General features: G+C 43.4%; 1 protein-coding gene across 1 annotated transcript in view; it reads right to left on the minus strand.

Annotated features, from left to right (window-relative positions):
• Positions 1 to 22,323, minus strand: part of tmem94 (transmembrane protein 94) — a 51,965-nt gene that overhangs the window by 24,801 nt on the left and 4,841 nt on the right. Inside the window, exons 3-11 of the mRNA XM_066704850.1 lie at positions 15,927 to 16,046; positions 10,513 to 10,640; positions 10,028 to 10,164; positions 9,473 to 9,675; positions 9,118 to 9,269; positions 8,519 to 8,621; positions 6,962 to 7,048; positions 4,493 to 4,609; positions 3,219 to 3,275 (exon numbers count right to left, since the gene is read on the minus strand). Coding sequence (XP_066560947.1) covers positions 3,219 to 3,275; positions 4,493 to 4,609; positions 6,962 to 7,048; positions 8,519 to 8,621; positions 9,118 to 9,269; positions 9,473 to 9,675; positions 10,028 to 10,164; positions 10,513 to 10,640; positions 15,927 to 16,046 — 1,104 coding nt within the window. The remainder of the gene's footprint in view (positions 1 to 3,218; positions 3,276 to 4,492; positions 4,610 to 6,961; positions 7,049 to 8,518; positions 8,622 to 9,117; positions 9,270 to 9,472; positions 9,676 to 10,027; positions 10,165 to 10,512; positions 10,641 to 15,926; positions 16,047 to 22,323) is intronic.

Raw genomic sequence — 22,323 nt, forward strand, 5'->3', positions numbered from 1 at the left:
CCCGTGGAAAGGGGGTGGTGTTAATATTATTACATTGTCACAGCCATTCTTCAGAACTGCGCTTCAGCCAAAGAAGCATCCTGCTCTTTAACGGCAGAAAGGTGAGCCCTGGTCCTGCAGGGACACAACACACCAGGTTCCTGGTCATTACTTTTATAGACTTGGAACCAATTTGACTTAAGCAGGTTCAGTTCATTCAGAGGTCATTAGGCTCAAAAACCTTATCCTGCCGCAACCCTCAAGACCCGCAGACCATCCATGTGGTTTTAACTGAACAAATCTGCTTTACTGATCAGAAAAGTGCATTTGTTTCCAGTCTGTATAAACTGATACACATGACATACTTGCTGGATTTCTGCTCCACAGGACTGCAAATTGTTCATGTGTAGCTGACTTCAAGAAGTGGTAATTATATTTTCAGCAGTCTCCCTTACCAGGGTGACTTACTAGTTGTTCATATTGTAACATACATATTTAGGTAAGAGGAATGGCTAAGACCTGCACTCCAAAATAAGAGCTGCCACTGCTGGCTGAAGCCTTGAAAGCTTCCCACTGACAGACATGGATATTTATAGCATCCAACGCTAATCTGCTGGACTGCAAAGGGAATAAAAAAAAGAAAAAAGAAAAAAGCATGATCAGGGATGTAAGCAGAGAGTTTCCAGTGATAGTGTTATTCCCCAAGATTAAAATGCATTTATTTCACAATGCAGGAAACCAAACTCCACCAAGCAAGGGGATTTCCTATTGGTTAGGCCCCATCTAGCCATCAGGAAGGAGCCAGCATATCAACTCATTGGACATTGGAAAAAACAGTGAGTAAGTGTATAGAAAGCGTGCTAGTTGTAAACAGCAGACTAGTATCACAGAGCAGTCTAGAGCAAGCACCGCGTAGAATCAACCAGCCCTCCCCTGCATGCAGATAGGGATCGATAAACACACATAAAATAACATCCTTCCATGCATTGGTTTTGAAAGGATCTCTTCTTTCTTGCACCCTCTCTCCCCTTTCTTAAGTGCAGAAATTATTGTAATGCAACTCCTGAATTTTGAGCATGGATGCAATGCTGTATGTTTCCAGTGGAAGAGGCTGTAATTTTCTCAGCAGGTGGGTGGATAGAGAACAGTTTTTAATCAACAAATCATAAGGGAAATAATTCAAAGTCCAGTGTTTTTTCACAGTAATGTCTGCACATCAAAAAAGTAAAAAGAACTAACTAAAAGTGAAAAAAAACAAGTCTAATGACAATCTGTTTCTCTTACAATGAACAGGGCTGTATTTCAAACAGTTCTTGCAAAACAAATTCTCTCAAAAGACTTTCCCCATTTTCTTGTAGCTGATCACCTCATCCTTTTAAGATATTAACTTTTTTCCTATTTCCTGCAACATGGTATTCCATGTACTAACCTTGGCCTTTCTAAATATTTTCCTGGGGATGACTCAAATCACAATAACATATCCACATGCACTCTCCGATATGTTTCCGACTCCTGTTTTTAAGTTCCGAAGTGAATGACGTACTCCACGCTGCAGATCACAATTTCCCCTGGATGGTTTCAAAGCTGTGTGACTTTTGGATAAATGGCCAGTCAAATTAATTTTAACAAATGTGTGCTAGGCACCCATTCCTCAAAGAATTCTTATCTATCATTAAGAAAGTGATCTTGAGAAGTATGCTAAACATATACTGCTCCTCTGATATACTGGCTATAGTAAGGGTCTGTCCAACTAATTGCATGTTTTGATGAAACCCACTTAACAAAAAACATAAAGAAGTAACAAATCCTACAGCAGTAACTTACAATGAGTGAGACGTCATCTGGCACAAGTGGCCTAGTCTACCTATTAGCAATGCATTTCAGTTATACACTATCAGACAGACACCTCACTTATGCTTTGAAGGGTAGCAAAGTAGCTGGAAGAAAAAAACATTTGCAAGGAAACCCAATGACGGGCCTACACAATCTAGCTCCAACTACAAAGTAACGCAGCAGTGCAAGATAATTCACTGAAAGACTGGACTGCCCAAAGTCTCCCATCATGCAGTTGCAGGGGCATGCAGTGGTGGAATTGGTAAGATCAGGGGGGTCTAATCGGTGAGGGCTGTTTGTGTGTAGGGGGGAGGGAGAGGCAGGGGGTGAGAAGGTGAGGGGGATGTTGGGAAATGCTTACAAGAAGGCACAGTGGAGTGAGATGCTAAACTTGCTCTGGTACAAATTATTTTTCACACTAATTACAGTTAAAGTAATGAAGGGCCTTTGCAGATTTAACTGAGGATATATAAATCACTAAAATGCATTTTTTCAATAGCAATATTAAGATCGGTCCTGGATAATGCAGTTAAATTCCTTGCATCAGGTCAGTTTTGCATTATGAACTGGTACTAACATGGACAAGGCAAGACCAACACCCACAGCTCAGAGAGAATTGCAGTTTTAGGTTCACTGGATGCCAATTTTGCTTGGGAAAATTTTGTAGATTTCCCAGCCAGTTGCTCAGGACTGCAGGAAATGCTGTAGTTTCTGGAGCGTTCCAGCATTTGAAATGACAAGTGAGTAGTTGAAAATATTGTGGGGCTGAAGCAAAAAAAAAAATGTGGAACGTCACTATGTATGAACACTAAAAGAGTCAAATCACAAAATCAGGCAAAAAAAGGGATGCTTTGGCACCACCCCGAAGATTAATCCTGTCGTAATCTATACTGATTAAAGGCTGTAGCCTGCTGTTTGTACAGCATCACTTCATTTAAAGGCTAAGTGTCCTGTCAGTGAGACTGCTGTGAATCTGGGGGTAAAGAGGATGTTGGTGTGGGGGAGTATCGAGGTAATGTGTGCAGGTACAGGGGGATTAAACATTTGAAATGCAGGGAGAGAGACAGGCATTAGCACTTATGTGCAATGAAAAAAGTAGCATAATGGACCAAATCTCGTGATGAGCCATAAACAAGGGGAGGCTAATGATGCATAGGCTCCAAAAAGACAAGTTATACACAAAAAGAGGGAGCAAAGGGCAGAAACACACCAGAAAGTGCAGGAAACTCAGTTCAAGGCTAGGGAGATCTGGGAGGAATAGGAACCATTTAGGGTATTTCAACTGGAGAGACTGCAGAATGGAAAGGACAGGGGGCCAAAAATGGAAAGGAAGAATGAAGGAGTGAAAGGGAAGGTGAGAGAGGGAAAGGCTGGGAGGGAGGGTAGGGATTGTTCAGGGCATATACCTGTGAAGACACCACCTCCGTGTAGCTGCTTAGAGTGTCCTCTGAGAACTTAGCCAGCTAGAGCGAGAGAAGAAGCCGGTTAACACAAACAGGCAGGGCGATCTCATGGGCTCTCCCCTCGGACACCACCAGCACTCAGCTTTTATCAGTGCTACAAACAAGACGCGAGCATACACACACACACACACAGCTTCCCCTCCACCCCCCTCCACACACAGGTTTTGTTATTGTCCCCGTCCATCACTTACTTCCTAAAACTCAGAACCAGACTGATCTAGCTTCTCACTTCTCCTTCAGACACCTACAACTGAAATCTAGACATGTAGTCATCTGTGATCTGTTGACTTGGCAGAAAGGGTTAAAGGGCCTATCAATACCTTACCCTTTTCTCATATGCTAGAAGGATGAATCTCTCATGGATCTCTTTAAATGCGTGACATTTCCAGAGGTGAATGCTGCTATTCGATTTGGGACACAAACTCAGCAGGTATTACAGAGCAAATGACTTCACTAATGGGGCTCAGTTAGTGAATGGTCACCGTGGAAAAGTGAGGGAAGACAAGACCAAGGTTTTGATAGATACTCCCCAAAAATGACAAGCACTTTACCCCAGAGGTCATGTAGATGGGTGAAATATTAAAGACTTCCATCTTGGAAACCCAGGGACTCAAGACAAATTTCCTTTTCCCGTTCAAAACATTTAAATTTCTTGCCGAAGGTGTTGCATATCTGATTCTGATTTTCTGCTCTCTCTGGCTAGTTCCACCTAGTTCTACTGCACAAATAAATGCAGTGTATTAGCAACCAATGTATTATCATGGTTGTGCTTTGTAGTGGTTTAAGACATATTGGTCAGTTTTGTTCAGAGGACACTGCCAAAGAGGGGGCCAGTTCTTGTAGACAGATATAGCTACTGTGCCATGTGCTTCATTTGCTTTAGTGTCTTGAGCTGTATGTGATCTGTAGTTTAAGAGTATCACCTGCTTTCTGGCACAGGGACAGAGAGAGCACAAGCTCCCATTGTATGTGGTGTGTGGTCACTGCTCTGTGCAGCATCCCAAAAATCTTGAATTGGACATGTACCCTGCTCTGGGGATGAACAGACAGAACCCCCAACTCCTGTACTGTGATAATCTGAGCACATAACGATTAGTCAAAGCTGGGGAAGTTTCCCCTAATGAACTGGCAAGTGCAGACAGTGAAACAGTGGCCCTGGTGATGCGGTGGTGAAATTGAGTGGGAGAGAGTGGAGAGGGGAGGGCAGAGCAGCTCACCAGGCTGGTGGGAGAGGTCCGACTGGACTCAGCCAGGACGCGGGCCTCTCCGTAGGCGTTTACCAGCACCCACATCACAGGGAACAGCAGTGGAAGGATGGGCAGCACCCCCATCACCTGGAACATAACCGGCGGGCAGCACATCACTAAAACATCACAACATGCTCAGCCCCTCATAGTGCCAGACCCTCATAGACCACTACAGGAGGCTTCTAGTCAAATACAAATACTACAGTACTAACTACAAGGGTATGGATAAATATTACCCTCCTGTTTATTGTATTTAATGTATGACAAATATGAGTTTGTTCTGTGCAGTGGTAATAAGATTACAGTACAACATTTTTAGACTTATTTCCAGCCAGACACATTATCCAATCCATTTATCTTTTTTTTTTTTTTTTTTTTTTTTTAAGCTTTTTTTGTTCCTATTTATTCCAGGGTATAAATAAACCTGGAGGATACTGTTTATACCAAGAGTAATCTGGACAGCAGAAACAGCTGCTCACAATGCATTTAGTGGTATAGGCACACTACTGATGTGAATGATGTTGACATTTCCAACAGAACAGAACAGCCTCCACACAGCACATAGCTACAAATGGTGGGAGGCTTTTCATATGTTTGCCAAGGAAGTCGATAAACCCTTTTTAATGGGGTAGGCTGCTTTCAATAATGACTGATTGCTCTAATTAGGAAAGGGATCAGAAAAGCCGGGTATCATTGCAGCATACAGTGAGGGAAAAAAGTATTTGATCCCCTGCTGATTTTGTACGTTTGCCCATTGACAAAGAAATGATCAGTCTATAATTTTAATGGTAGGTGTATTTTAACAGTGAGAGACAGAATAACAACAACAAAATCCTGAAAAACGCATTTCAAAACAGTTATCAATTGATTTGCATGTTAATGAGGGAAATATGTATTTGATCCCCTATCAATCAGCAAGATTTCTGGCTCCCAGGTGTCTTTTATACAGGTAACGAGCTGAGATTAGGAGCACTCTCTTAAAGGGAGTGCTCCTAATCTCAGCTCGTTACCTGTATAAAAGACACCTGTCCACAGAAGCAATCAATCAATCAGATTCCAAACTCTCCACCATGGCCAAGACCAAAGAGCTGTCCAAGGATGTCAGGGACAAGATTGTAGACCTACACAAGGCTGGAATGGGCTACAACACCATCGCCAAGCAGCTTGGTGAGAAGGTGACAACAGTTGGTGCGATTATTCGCAAATGGAAGAAACACAAAATAACTGTCAGTCTCCCTCGGTCTGGGGCTCCATGCAAGATCTCACCTCGTGGAGTTTCAATGATCATGAGAACGGTGAGGAATCAGCCCAGAACTACACGGGAGGATCTTGTTAATGATCTCAAGGCAGCTGGGACCATAGTCACCAAGAAAACAATTGGTAACACACTACGCCGTGAAGGACTGAAATCCTGCAGCGCCCGCAAGGCCCCCCTGCTCAAGAAAGCACATGTACAGGCCCGTCTGAAGTTTGTCAACATCTGAATGATTCAGAGGAGAACTGGGTGAAAGTGTTGTGGTCAGATGAGACCAAAATCGAGCTCTTTGGCATCAACTCAACTCGCCGTGTTTGGAGGAGGAGGAATGACCCAAAGAACACCATCTCCACCATCAAACATGGAGGTGGAAACAGTATGATTGGGGGGTGTTTTTCTGCTAAGGGGACAGGACAACTGCACCACATCAAAGGGACGATGGACGGGGCCATGTACCGTCAAATCTTGGGTGAGAACCTCCTTCCCTCAACCAGGGCATTGAAAATGGGTCGTGGATGGGTATTCCAGCATGACAATGACCCAAAACACACAGCCAAGGCAACAAAGGAGTGGCTCAAGAAGAAGCACATTAAGGTCCTGGAGTGGCCTAGCCAGTCTCCAGACCTTAATCCCATAGAAAATCTGTGGAGGGAGCTGAAGGTTCGAGTTGCCAAACGTCAGCCTCGAAACCTTAATGACTTGGAGAGGATCTGCAAAGAGGAGTGGAACAAAATCCCTCCTGAGATGTGTGCAAACCTGGTGGTCAACTACAAGAAACGTGTGACCTCTGTGATTGCCAACAAGGGTTTTGCCACCAAGTACTAAGTCGAAGGGGTCAAATACTTATTTCCCTCATTAACATGCAAATCAATTTATAACTATTTTTGAAATGTGTTTTTTTTTGCTGTTATTCTGTCTCTCACTGTTAAAATACACCTACCATTAAAATTCTAGACTGATCATTTCTTTGTCAGTGGGCAAACGTACAAAATCAGCAGGGGATCAAATACTTTTTTCCCTCACTGTATATATTTACATCTGGTAAAACTGTACTTCATAAGACATTGAAAAGTGACCGACAAAAGTGTAATCGACAGGCTGAGAGAATAGTACAGTAAATCTACATGACTCTTTGAAAGTGAGCAGGGGAGGAAGCTGAGGAGCAGAAATCAGGCGGTGTGTACCTGGAGCTGGATGAAATTGAACTGCCCGGGTGTGAGTCCAGGGGCATCCATGAAATAACGCACTGTGTTGGCTGTCAGGAAAGCCACCTGCAGAGAGGGGAGAAGGTTTACTACACAAACAGGAACAGAGAATGAGCACTAAATGGCCACACTGTCACACTGAAAACAGCAGCATTAAACCAAGTCCTGCATTTGACTTCCTGACTGCTTGGCCCAGTCATTCTTCTCATTCTATATAAAAATAACAACCTTCAAAAACATAATGTGCCATTCTAGAAGAACTCCATAAAGCTACAGATCACCCACTTCAATGAAATCAAACATTCAATGATTTAATCTCATTGCTAGTGTGGGGGGAAAAATATGGAAATCCTATCTTGCCTTTGTCCTTTGTGTGGTGTGTCCTTTAATTTAACTTTAATTGCCTGCATTCTTGTAAGGAAAATGTTCTCTTACCTTTTCTAAGACTCCCTTCTTGGTAATCAGCAATTTACGTTCCTTTCTTGCAACTAATGAACTGAAAATGACCTTCCAATGCAGCTGGCAATTTAGAGGTTAATGATTCATATTCATGAGTCATAATAATAATATTAATGAGATGGGAAGGCTTTGTTTAGAATGCCAATGATATCACTGCTATAGATATTAGGAATGACAGACACTGTTTGTAAAATGTTAAGCCCCTTGAGGGTATGTCTCAGAACGGATATAGAAGCTTTGTTATACCTTGAAAAGTTTGAAGAACAGTATCATACTTGCTTAATACTTTTAAGTTCTGTGTTCTGCTATTCTTCCCATGCATGTAATAAATTCTGATTAGAACTGCAGACTCCAAAACCTTCTTCCACCACAATCGCACCTCAGATATGTAAGATATTACCCTCAAGTCAATTTCATAAGGTAAATCAAAACATAAAGCAGGACAGTGAGGGAGGTCAATATTAAAGGAACTCTCAAGATTCAAGATGATCCCGGGAGCAGGAAAATATGAGCTGGCCATCAAGCGAAAAGTGGGTGGTTGAACACAGACAGCAGGGGACAGAAATATATGAAAGGCACAATATGAAACAGACATGGCACTTCAGACCTGAAAGGATTGGATCTTTGTGTAGCGCAACCTAAATTTGTTCAGATGCGGTCTGTGAGACTTAATCAAAAGCAAAAGGAAGGATTATCAAACGCTCGTTAGATTTAGGAGACCAGCCGATGCAGCACTGACGCATTATAGTTGTCCTAGCTTTTAACAGCAGAGAAGCACTTGGGTCTTATGAGTGACTTAAAACAGATACCCATAGCATAGCTGTATCTTTCTGAAGAATCCTCAGGGAAGCAGCTCTGACAGGTCTATATAAATCACCCATCTCTTAAAATCAGCAAATCAGCTCAATTTTGCTGTTGGTGGGGGTTTGTGTCTTTTCTCTCGTTTTGTAAAGTACATTGAGACATTTTACATTATTTAAGGCGCTATATATATGAATTGATTGCCCAGAGCTGCCCAGAGCTGACCAGAGCGAGCAGGGCACACTGAGAGGCTGGACACAGGAAGGGGGCTCTTACCAGCACGACCAGGCAGACGAACTTGGCCATGATGGACTGCACTGTAAACCTCTCGTTGTTCAGGGCCGTCACGGGCCGACACAGGGCCTGATCCAGGCTGTTCCTGAAGGAGCAGGCAGACCAGACACTCAACACACAGTCATAGCAACCCCTTGCTCTACACACTTAACCCTGGCTCAATCATCAGCATCACGGCATGCCCTCCGACCTTGTCATTGTGAAACACTTTAACGCATGCTGATATCATTCGTGCTTAGGGAAACGTGTGTGTACTATACCAGGACAATCTCTGATTCTTTAAGGAGGAATGCAGTGCAACACATTCATGGCTCTTATTTAAGCCTGTGAGGAAAGCATAGGCTATAATCACGGGGATCTCTCACCAAGCTCACTTTTAGTTCAACACATCCACCTCTCCATATCAACCAGTAAGCCAGGTAAGTTGCTTTATTAAAAGCAACCTGGAATGGATAGAAAACCTGAGCAAAACAAGACAAAGCTGACTGACTGTCAACTGCTTTAATTTCCCCATGTTGCACATCCAGTAGTTCTAGTATTCTAATGCAAAACGTGTATTTTTTTGCTTGTTGCCTACCCACCTGACGCTGTCCAGGACGGGGGTGCGGACCACCCTGAAGAGGCGGAACTGCTGGGGGCTCTGTGGGCCCTTCTTCTCGTTGCCCCGGGGGGAGGGGGGAGGGGAGAATGGGGGGTACAGGTCCCCGGGCTCCAGGACGATGTGCTCATCATCCTAAGAGAACAGACTGACATTTAGGGACAGCAAGAGCAGCGCTCACACAGAAGCACTGCACTGCAAAATAGACTTCTGACCAGAACACACCATTAACAGAATGATTTAACGGGAGGTTTAGGAGATGGAGAGGGACTGAGGGAAGGGAGAGGGACCTAGGAATAGGAACTGTGGGAGAGAGACAGAGAGAGAGAGAGTTGTACCTTGATGCCACGCAGCGAGGTGAAAGACTCCTGGCCGGGGCGCAGGGCGATCACATCCCCCTCCACCAACAGGCTGACGGGCACATTCACCAGCTGGCCATCCCGGTACGCCCAGTGCAGAGACCAGGAGGGCGAGGGGGGCATATAAAGGTCTGGGTACAGCGAGGGTGCCCACTTCACCGGCTCCACACTGCCAATCGTGTCTGAGGAAACAAAGAAGGCACCAATCAGGGAGATAAAATGGATTTTGCATTTGCCTTACCAGGCTCCACAGGAACAGCTGATAATCAACCTGACGCAAAATACAACACTACCTCACATAAGCTTCAGTGAACTAGAATGACTACAAATAAAATGGCAAAAATAATGTTGTGGCACAGGGTGTAACTTCTAGACACAGCAATTAGAATTCAAAAAGGAATTACATTGGCGATGGGAAGAGTGAAACTGGATTTGACCTCAACCCTCGTCCAGAGGGAAGAGGGCCACCTACTCCACTGCCTAAGCAGGACATCCCCTGCCCAGCCTGGCCGTGCCCCCTCTTGCTCAGCTCACCATTCAGCCCATCAATGATGGCCTGCAGCCTGCGCACGATCTCACTCTTCTTCAGCCTCTCCTGCCGCCCGATGAGGAAGAGGTTGAGCAGCAGCAGCAGGAAGAGCGCCCCAGCGTTGACCAGCTCGATGCCCTGGCTGCAACAGACAGCACCACCACAGCGCAAGTCAGCACCAGAACCACACCTCCACAAGACAACACTTTCATTCTACAGAGGGGCTTATGCACCTTAAGTGCAGGATTACCACAAGGGCAAGTCCAATCACATACAGTCAAAACATTGGACCTATCAATATACTACTAATACCTTTGTTTAGGATTCCAAAACTACTGAATATGATTCAGTCACCCCCCAACATGTGCATTAGGACAGTTTTGATGTAAACATGCTCTCTGAAAAAAATCGAAATCTATCCATTTAAAAAAAGACTTCACACTGATGAGTTAAAACATTGATTTTCTCCATCTCTACATTTGTGCTTTACCTGCCCTGCGGCTGGCTCCCATGGCAACACAGCAGCCCAATCACAACCAGCAGCGTGAGGGCGGCTCCCGGCCAATGGAAGCTGGAGTAGCGGTTGTCATGGTGAAGGAAGCTCTTTCCCCATAGCTCCTGCAACAGAAGAACATACAAGACAATGCGTACTAGAAAAAGACAACCATGTTTTCAAATCATAATCAGTATTTAAAAAAAGAAAAAAAAAAACATACATGTTCAGATTCACAGTGACAACATTCAATGCAATGCATTTTCATAATTCGCCTCCAGCCTGTAAATCGCATATATATATATATATTTTACATCTTAATTGATTTTCTTTCCCTAAACATCCTTAGCTGTCCTTGTGTTCTTAACCCGAGCTGGCAGAACATTTCTGATCAACAGAAGGCTTTTGCAAAGGTTCCCACAGTGCAGTTAAAATAAAAGCCCACAGTCCACATATACAAATAAAGTATAATTACTTCATAAGCTAAAGCAAATAAAAACATCCTGTCAAATTCTGTTTTGAAAGCATGTTCTGAAGAATTCAAAGCAATGTAAATAATCACTTTTTGATCAAATACACAAAGTTTTTATTTATCTAGGGCAGGGTGGCATTAGAATTATATCAAATCGAGACTTGAGCCAGAACGTCAAGCTGAGAAGTCTCGCATTCCCTGACTTTTCCAGGTCAAAACATCCCAAGACTTCTGAAAATAAATGTTATAAACAATTCTGCACCAAACTGAGTGATCAGAATTCATTCAAGCAACTTTAGTTTTTTCCCCCTCTGTCAATATCACACAATCCCACTTTAAAGAAAAGTAACGCAGTTTCTAAAATTATGGTTTTATGCATATTTTGTTATGTGCAATTATGTGTAATTGTATTTAGGACAGACTTTTGAAAAAAAAAAACATATATATATACATATACATACACACACACACATATACACTCACCTAAAGGATTATTATGAACACCTGTTCAATTTCTCATTAATGCAATTATCTAACCAACCAATCACATGGCAGTTGCTTCAATGCATTTAGGGGTGTGGTCCTGGTCAAGACAATCTCCTGAACTCCAAACTGAATGTCTGAATGGGAAAGAAAGGTGATTTAAGCAATTTTGAGCGTGGCATGGTTGTTGGTGCCAGACGGGCCAGTCTGAGTATTTCACAATCTGCTCAGTTACTGGGATTTTCACGCACAACCATTTCTAGGGTTTACAAAGAATGGTGTGAAAAGGGAAAAACATCTAGTATGCGGCAGTCCTGTGGGCGAAAATGCCTTGTTGATGCTAGAGGTCAGAGGAGAATGGGCCGACTGATTCAAGCTGATAGAAGAGCAACTTTGACTGAAATAACCACTCGTTACAACCGAGGTATGCAGCAAAGCATTTGTGAAGCCACAACACGTACAACCTTGAGGCGGATGGGCTACAACAGCAGAAGACCCCACCGGGTACCACTCATCTCCACTACAAATAGGAAAAAGAGGCTACAATTTGCACAAGCTCACCAAAATTGGACAGTTGAAGACTGGAAAAATGTTGCCTGGTCTGATGAGTCTCGATTTCTGTTGAGACATTCAGATGGTAGAGTCAGAATTTGGCGTAAACAGAATGAGAACATGGATCCATCATGCCTTGTTACCACTGTGCAGGCTGGTGGTGGTGGTGTAATGGTGTGGGGGATGTTTTCTTGGCACACTTTAGGCCCCTTAGTGCCAATTGGGCATCGTTTAAATGCCACGGCCTACCTGAGCATTGTTTCTGACCATGTCCATCCCTTTATGACCACCATGTACCCATCCTCTGATGGCTACTTCCAGCAGGATAATGCACCATGTCACAAAGGTCGAATCATTTCAAATTGGTTTCTTGAACATGACAATGAGTTCACTGTACTAAACTGGCCCCCACAGTCACCAGATCTCAACCCAATAGAGCATCTTTGGGATGTGGTGGAACGGGAGCTTCGTGCCCTGGATGTGCTTCCCACAAATCTCCATCAACTGCAAAATGCTATCCTATCAATATGGGCCAACATTTCTAAAGAATGCTTTCAGCACCTTGTTGAATCAATGCCACGTAGAATTAAGGCAGTTCTGAAGGCGAAAGGGGGTCAAACACAGTATTAGTATGGTGTTCCTAATAATCCTTTAGGGGAGTGTATGTCGCACTGGTAATATAAGATTACACACCTATGCTTATTTAAATTATCAGGTGGGAATCAAATATACTTTTCATCCAGGCTGCATCCCTCAATGCACAGCTACATACAGTAAGGGCCCATTTCTGGAGAGGGGAATGGTTTGATTACACCTGCCATGGTTGAACAGACACAGTACGTGGGGAAAACTGCTGAAAAAAGCTTTACATGTGTCTTTTTTCCCCCTCACAAATGGTTTAAATTTGGAGGCAAGTGTCTGGCAACCCTGCCTGGTGGTGGAGTGAGGTGGGGAGGGACGGTGTATATATGTGTGTGTGTATATATATATATATACACACTCCCCTAAAGGATTATTAGGAACACCATACTAATACTGTGTTTGACCCCCTTTCGCCTTCAGAACTGCCTTAATTCTACGTGGCATTGATTCAACAAGGTGCTGAAAGCATTCTTTAGAAATGTTGGCCCATATTGATAGGATAGCATCTTGCAGTTGATGGAGATTTGTGGGATGCACATCCAGGGCACGAAGCTCCCGTTCCACCACATCCCAAAGATGCTCTATTGGGTTGAGATCTGGTGACTGTGGGGGCCAGTTTAGTACAGTGAACTCATTGTCATGTTCAAGAAACCAATTTGAAATGATTCGACCTTTGTGACATGGTGCATTATCCTGCTGGAAGTAGCCATCAGAGGATGGGTACATGGTGGTCATAAAGGGATGGACATGGTCAGAAACAATGCTCAGGTAGGCCGTGGCATTTAAACGATGCCCAATTGGCACTAAGGGGCCTAAAGTGTGCCAAGAAAACATCCCCCACACCATTACACCACCACCACCAGCCTGCACAGTGGTAACAAGGCATGATGGATCCATGTCCTCATTCTGTTTACGCCAAATTCTGACTCTACCATCTGAATGTCTCAACAGAAATCGAGACTCATCAGACCAGGCAACATTTTTCCAGTCTTCAACTGTCCAATTTTGGTGAGCTTGTGCAAATTGTAGCCTCTTTTTCCTATTTGTAGTGGAGATAAGTGGTACCCGGTGGGGTCTTCTGCTGTTGTAGCCCATCCGCCTCAAGGTTGTACGTGTTGTGGCTTCACAAATGCTTTGCTGCATACCTCGGTTGTAACGAGTGGTTATTTCAGTCAAAGTTGCTCTTCTATCAGCTTGAATCAGTCGGCCCATTCTCCTCTGACCTCTAGCATCAACAAGGCATTTTCGCCCACAGGACTGCTGCATACTGGATGTTTTTCCCTTTTCACACCATTCTTTGTAAACCCTAGAAATGGTTGTGCGTGAAAATCCCAGTAACTGAGCAGATTGTGAAATACTCAGACCGGCCCGTCTGGCACCAACAACCATGCCACGCTCAAAATTGCTTAAATCACCTTTCTTTCCCATTCAGACATTCAGTTTGGAGTTTAGGAGATTGTCTTGACCAGGACCACACCCCTAAATGCATTGAAGCAACTGCCATGTGATTGGTTGGTTAGATAATTGCATTAATGAGAAATTGAACAGGTGTTCCTAATAATCCTTTAGGTGAGTGTATATATACACACACAGCTCTGGAAAAAATGAAGAGACCACTTAACACTGATTTCTGAAGTGGTCTTATTTTTTCCCAGAGCTGTATATATGTTGCTATTACTGCAAACAACCTCAGTGCTCAGGGAAGGTTACTGAAACAAAGGGCAGATGCCTTGACGTGAAATGGTGCTGTAAGAACTGTGGATAAGTTTTAATTAATGCTCAGCAAACAAGTATCATTGTTTTACATTTTAACTTAAATAGAAGAGTAATTTTTATTCAGCTGAAGATAGTTACCTTGCCAGGTGGCAATATATTGCCATCAGCCTGAATACTTTTTGCAGGAGCCACCCCTTCCAAAACACATTAATTTGGCAATATTATTATATTTCTAAGAGAACACACTTATCCAGGGCAACTTACTATTTTCACAATAGATCACATTATTTTGACATGCAACTAGCCATTTATACAGGTTTTACTGGAGCAATCTACAACTGAACCCAAGACCCTCGGCTCAGGAGTGCAGAGCCCTAACCGGTACTCCACACTGCTGCTTTCATCTTCCACATTTTTCAGGCACCAAAACAAATTTCTGCACGGAATGGTGGAAAAGGTCTGGATGCACAAACAGGCTTGCACTGATAGATGACATGAAGGCGAAAAGTAAACCAGTTCAGGGGTCCCCAAGAAATGTTCATAGGCATGATGGTCAGTTACTGAATTGTTGCTGTGGGTGAAGGGCTGCTAGCGGATTGTCGAGTGGAGGGGGTTGGGGGGTGCTGGCCCCTGGCCTGAATAGAGTTTTATGGAAGCTGACAAAGCAGCAGTCCATGTAGAAGTGATACACTTCATGTAATCTACTCTATGAAATGATCAAGGAGTAAGACCAGGAAACGCAAACACTCAGATGACTCATATTGCTGAGGGGCATTGAGCCCTTCTGCATTGTTTCCTCTAAGTTATGACAACGCATCCCGAAACACTGAAAAGGCAAACAATGTCAGCTTTGACATGTGTCATTGTTTGGGGAGTTTTATATTTTAACATGTTAAAAGTTGCTTATATGACAGAATAGAAGTGGAAAAGTGCTATACATTTTACTTATACATCGTAGCAACATGTAAAAATGCATAAAACCATACATTTTTTAATCCTGTTTTTTTCTTTGTTTTACCCAAATCTTGCCTTTGAGCGCAGTCACGTTAAACATTTCAAACACATCAATAGGCGCATTTACACTGCCATTTCTGATCCGCATCAAATGCATCGGTAGCGTTTGATCCGGCTCAGAAATGGCAGTGTAAATGTTCGGTGATCAGATCAAATGCACCTCTCAGGGAGATGGTACAGATCAGGATCAAATGCATCAGTGCGCATGTGAAGACCCATGTGGCGGCTGAAAGTTGATCCTGATCAAATGGCAGTGTAGCCGTGACACCACTGATCCTGATCAAATGTACTGATGCATTTGATCCGGATCAGAAATGGCAGTGTTAACGCACCTATTAAATCAGGACTTACTAAACACTTGTTATTGTGGGCCAGTTAAGAATTAATAAGCAATGTGAGCATTAACCAGGGGAGTTGGCAAACCAAGAGGACTGGAGCAGCCCACTCCCCTGGCTGTGGGGTGTTGGCTGTGTAGAGCACTGGTGAGGCTGTGCTGGCTTCTGGTTATGTGGTGTGGCTCTGAAGCTCATACCTTGAAGCTGCTCTTCCGGTGGCTGTTCTTCTGATGCTGCTCCAGCAGGGCAGATAGCTGGTCCCTCAGTGTGCTCAGGGCTTGGGTGGTGGAAAGCCCCAGGTTGGCAGCCACCTCCTCCTGAAACAAAGACTCCATTAACACCCTTTGGATGGGAAGCCACACAAGAAAGAGAGAATTGTACTTGATAGGATTTACACACGTACACACGCACAGATCTGCTAGTCTATAAATGGCCAAAATCCTGTTCAGGAACGGGATTCTGGCCTAAATCCTGTTCAGAAATGGTATCTTGGGTTAACTAATCTTCAATGTTAAAAGTACAGAAAAAATGAAGAGACCACTTAACATTGACTTCTGAACTTGGAGTGGTCTCTTGGAGCTGTAGGTGTACTTTTAATTCTAGTCAATTAAGACTACCATCCTGCTACCTCCTCCTTTCATTTAATATAACAAAATGGCAATAAAATAGTTTTCCTACCATACATTCACTAATGAAGTTGGATACAAGTCAATTTGAGATAAATATGTTACTGGAGATGGTTTAGCCACTCTGGCTTCAGAACTCAGGGATAGTCTGGGCTAGATTTAAAGAATCACAGTTTTCCATGGCTGCGAGGCCCCTCCCCACTAAATACGACACTGTTTTTTCTTAGACATTATTCATTCGAATAATGCAAATGTCTGCTCATGAGCCCCACTAATTGAAAATCCTCTATGCACCCCCAATACTTGATAGATAATTAGATAAACCTAGATAATTATCTAAGTAGTTTTATCACCTATGGATATTATGTTTCCTTTGATATGAAACACAGAATACAGTTTTTTCACTTTCCTACACAATGATCTTTGCCGTTGCTTTTTTTGATATTATAATAGGATATGGCACAGGATCCTGTAGGATCCTTTAAGATCTTTCAGGATTCTGAACAGGATCCTACAAGATTCTACGTTGTGTAAGATCTTGTGTAGGATCCTAGCAGATCTTGTAAGATCCTACAAGAACTTGAAGGATCCTGCACAGGATCTTGTATAAGATCATATTGCAGGATCCTGCACAGGATCCTTCAGGATCTTAAACAGGATCCTGGCTAAGATTTCTACCAGGGTTAACATTGTAAAGAACAGAAATATTAGATTATAACCCTGTGGACAATAGAAGCAGTTTTTTATGAAAATTTACTTTTTCGGTTTGCACCCAGAATATATGGGACAAAACTAGACAAACTGTATACCTATCCGTGACAGAAACGCACAGTGGTGCTGACGGTAGCACCATTTTATCATCTCCTCCATTCCACCAAGTGCCAGTATGTACACTGCCATTTTTATTTAAGCACCGCAATGAACCAGCATGCTCCTACTTAATTAAAATCTCCATTAAGAACCGATTCCAACAGTGATTTAAAGACACCGGCTGTGTCATCGCTCCTGATAACGGGGACTGGGAAGCTGCCTGGCATCCAGCCCACTGCAGCCCTGTCAGCAATGTACTCAAAGGCTCAACTCAGGGAGCGGCTCCGTGTGCAACAGGCAAGGCTGTGGAAGAGATCGAATGCAAGCCACTGCATCACTTCCCTCTGAAAGCATCTCTGAATGCCAGTAACAGACATGCAAGGCAACTGTTCCAGTAATTGCACATCAGTATTGTTTATTGAACTGTATCAGCCAAAACTCTTCTATGGTGGATAGCTGTCCTTTAACGTGCACCGAGACGTGGGACGACGGAGGGTCCAGACAGGTCCTGCAGTGGAAGCCTCTGCCTGGACACCTGGGTGAACACGCTGGCCTGGAGGGCGAGTTCTTCTGACCCAGGCTTACTCAAGACAGGTACTGGTGGGTCAAAATGTCAATCCTGACCATGTCAGTTTCTCCGTGTAGATTTAAAAATGTAGACTCTACCCGCATTGTGATCTGAAACGGTTCCAAAGCTTGTTAAAAGTTTGTTATAAGTATTAGAAGTAGTAGCAGGCATCTTAATCAAAGGCAAATTCAGGTATGGTTTTCTTTTTAATTATCATAGATAGGTAGACAGACATATAAGCAATGTGTTGATTAGCGCTACTGGCATACTGGTTGTGTGTAGCTGTAGTTTTCACACGAAATATGCATTGGATTGAGGAGGTGCCTGTGATATAGCCAAACATAAAAAAGCTGTTTAATACATATGAAAAATAGAATACAGACTGGTCATATATTGAAAAAAGAAGAAGAAAACTATAACCTTAGGGTTTATTTAATGTATCCAAACACTCTCATACTACTCTGTTTAACAACAATGATTTCAGATCTATGGACAGGGAAGCGACGAAGAAATCGGCAGCTTCCTTTGCAATCACTGCGCAGGCAGCTGGTCATTGGCAGGCTAATCAGTGCTGATAACTGTTTCTGGCCTCTTCAATTAGGCTCCCGCTGAAATGCAATTAACCTCCTCCAGGCACAGTGCAGTCAAGCAGTCCGTACGTTGCCGCGGCCACACAGAAAGGTTACATCCAACAGCAGAGAAAATCTTTCGACTCCCAGGACAGCTCTCTTCCTCGTAATTACTGTGATTACAGGAGAATGGAGGACGTGTCTGAGGAACAAGACTCAAAGCCTGGTGAAAAGGCCTTGTAATCCCTTCAGAGGATAAGACTCAATATAGTGATAAATAAACCAACGTCTGCTCGCATTCATACAGCCAGCGTGCCATTTGAATCTTTTGAGGGGATTTGTAGCCACACCCTTCTCCTGTGACAGGGATTCTGGAGTGAGTGTATGAGTGCCTGCCAAGAAGGTAGAAACGGTTGTCTGGTGGTGATGCTCAGAGAGGTACTTAGTATGAGGTATCAGTTGTCTAAAAACACTTCACCAATACCGTATAGAAATCTAGAGGAAATATCACTGGAGAAGACATCATATGTTATGTGCTAAACAGTCAATCACAAGTAAATTAATAGTTGAAAAAAGTTGATGGAGCAAACACGGCCACAGTGGAGGAGAAAAATGAATTGAAAATTGGTCAACTGTGACTCAATGACAGGGCACAAGAATCCTGAAGTGCCAATAAATCTCGACAGCTTATATTACTAGTGTGAGATTATCATTCAAGGTCCCATTTTAAAGAATTAACCAATACATCATCTGATCTCAAATAAACCTATTTTATATATATATATATATATATATATATATATATATATATATATATATATATGTTGTCTTTTTTTTTTTTTTTTTTGATACATGTCTGAGCCCACCACACACTATCTTACATTGAAAGCATGTATTTATTTTTTTTTTAACCATGGAGTCCACAGGGATGTTACCACTACAACTCCGTGCTCACACACTAAGACCTGTATCAGTACATCTCACTACCACACAGAGCATTGTATTTGTATTTACATCACTAAAAGTGCTAAGGCACGTAACCACTTGGTCATTATTTATGGATCAATATACAAGAAGCTGTACACAGAAAAGGTCAGTGGAGCATTACATTATTAAGGTGAACAGCATTACAACAATGCAGTAAGACTTTTACAAAGAAAAACTTGGCCAGTATGAGACATATGAAGAGAGGCCGCCTGTTCTCAGATGACGAAGGAATTTGACCTAAAACATTTCGGTAAAAGGTTCAAGTTGAACTGCTGGAACACCCCTGAAGAGGGAGTGAGTTATCTACTAAGGACCTTTCAACCTTCTCTCACACACTGCATCTCTTTCACATGACTTTAAATATCATGCTACGAATTGTGACACTGTACAGCAAAATCACCAAAAGTAACAACTAAAAAAATAAAAATAAAAAAAGATTCCTGCCTTCTTGTGCATCCCTAATTACTACTAAAACTGAGGGGGAGGAAGCTTTCACATTGTGGACTTAGTCACTTTGCTTACATCAGTCATCCCTGCTTTACATCAACTATCAACAAAACTAGAGATGAAAGAATTGTATTTATTTTTTAAAGTGGAAAGTTCCATGGATTCTTTAACCATTCCCTGCTGGGCTCTTTGAATGGAAGGGGACATTTCTCAATCTGTCAGGGTGGGGCTTTGGGGTGCACTGCAGGAATGTACAATGAGCATGTATGCAATATCAAGTGCAAGGAGGAATTACAAGGGAAAGGGTACCTAACATGGCAGCAAAATGGTCTGTAACAAAAAACACTGCGGTTTTAGTGTTTTTTTTTCCTGACGTAGGGCTAGACCAAACCAAAACTTTGCCCTACACGCCAAAAAGCAAACCCATTTTTTATCGCATTTTAAGTTCTTGGCAGAAGCCACTTTCTACTGCTTATTTCAAAACGCAACAAGGGACAAGTCTGTTGCGCATGAGGGTTGAACATTTGATTTGTTCTAGCCCATAAACTGGTATTAACTGCTCATGTTTAGTCTCAATTACCTATTCTAATTATTTTATGTTTTTCAATGAAGCAATCAATAAGCCATAGCCCATTACAATAATCACAGGGAGGTGGAAGGAATACGTCATTACCTCATTTCACTTTAAACCAGTTATACAGGAAGAAGACTAAAATAGAGAATCTGTACACCGTAAAGTAAAATAAATAAAGTAATGATATAATATCTGAAGCAGTTGGTGGGAACAGGCCCTTTCCCACACACTGCGCTTCCTTCTCTCTGTCATAAACTGCAATCCTCAGTAACACTCCAGTTCTGTGCCGTAGCTGTGCGCTATCAGCAGCAGCTAAAAATAGCCCTCTCCCACCAGGGAGCTCTCCAAACCTCTCCAGCTAACACACAGCACCAGGCTGCTGATGCAGAAAGAATGCAAACGCATCGGTAACAAAGACGCTCACCTCTGGGTGCCTGAACACTCAATACGGTCACCTACTCCATTAGGAGTTGGCTATAGGCTCTCTCCCTGACCTAAAAGGACATACCCCTCCTCCACCCCATGCACCTCTCCCCCCCAAGTTACCACCACCACCACTTACGTTCTTCTTCCAGAGCTTTTGCCAAGCTTCTGAGTTTTTGAAGATCATTTTCGTTTTTTGCAATCGTGAAGGCGGAGGAGGAGGGGTTGGAGGGGGAGGCTGGGGGTTTGCAAGGAGTAGAGGTCCGCCAGCTCTAGTGCATCACAGCGCCTGCACGTCCCTGTCCAGCAGAACTTACATGCAGTTCCAACAGTTGCTATGAGCTTCAAATCACATTCTCCAAAAAAAAATAAAAAAGGAAGAGAAGAATTCCCGCCTCAAAGTCAGGCTGGGGGAAAAACAAGAGGCTACGTAGGCTCTGCAAGCAGCCAGATAGCTCTGACCGGGGCACTTGTCGGAAGGGCGGGAGTTAGGGGGGAAGCTGGATCAGGTTCCCAATCCCCACGGAAGCATCCATCCCAGGAGAGAGGGATTCTGGAACAGCAGGGTGGTCAGTGCCAGACTGCTGTAGCGTCTGCTGCAACTGCTGCAAGATGTGGATGGGAGCGCTCCTGGCTCCTGATTAGCCCAGCCCCTGCCTCCAGATTTGTGCAGAGAGAGAGAGAGAGCGAGAGAGAGAGAGAGTGAGAGTGAGAGAGAGAGAAGAGCAGTGGAGAGGAGAGGGGGAGGCGGATATTTCCGAGGGCCAGCTGCCCGGCACAGCCAGCCATTAATCAATTGTAGCCAGCGCAGCATTTTGTCGGCTGCAAGTAGAGAGAAGAACTGCATCCTGCATCAGTAACAGGTCTGGGAGTCGACTGCGGTTGGACAGCAGCAAGACTGACTTTCAATCGCTGCATCTCCACAACCGGAAACAGACCACCCAGCAAAGAAAAGGCAAAGGCAAAGAAAAAACGGACACAAATACTGGGTGGCATGGTATGGGGCAGTTATCAGGTGACTTCAGATGTTTTCTTTGACTTCCTGCATACGGTACAGAAGAACAATACAGAATAGTTTGATGTCCTCTATACTCATATGTAAGGGTAATGGCAATCCAGTATGTCATCCTTTTACCTGGTAAGCTGGCCCACTGGGCAGGCTGTAGGCAGAAACACATAAGCCCTCCTTGAGGTGCAAGCAGTCTTGGAATGTAACCACTTTACCTTTTAGAATAAAAAATAAAGTGGTTTTGCATTGAGGATTGTGGCATAACCCCAGATCTCAAATTTTATGGCAAACAAATGCAAAGGAACTGCCAGTGCATTACAACCCAAAGCCCAAACCAATGCATTTTGATATCTCCTGTAAGCTGATCTGAATAAAACAGGAAACTTCCATTGCATTAGAAGGAGCAGGCTTGCCCCCCTCAACGTACAGTCCTTCACTGTAGCCACTGTGTGCACACTTCTGATATTGCCACTGACACACAAGCCCGTTCTATCTGCACTGCATCCCCAAAGAGACAGACGTTTCACGCTCACACCCAGCTGACTGATGGCTAACCTCACAGGAAAGCCCAAGAGAATGCA

This window comes from Amia ocellicauda, chromosome 5 (assembly GCF_036373705.1).
Source record: "Amia ocellicauda isolate fAmiCal2 chromosome 5, fAmiCal2.hap1, whole genome shotgun sequence".
NCBI lineage: Eukaryota > Metazoa > Chordata > Actinopteri > Amiiformes > Amiidae > Amia > Amia ocellicauda.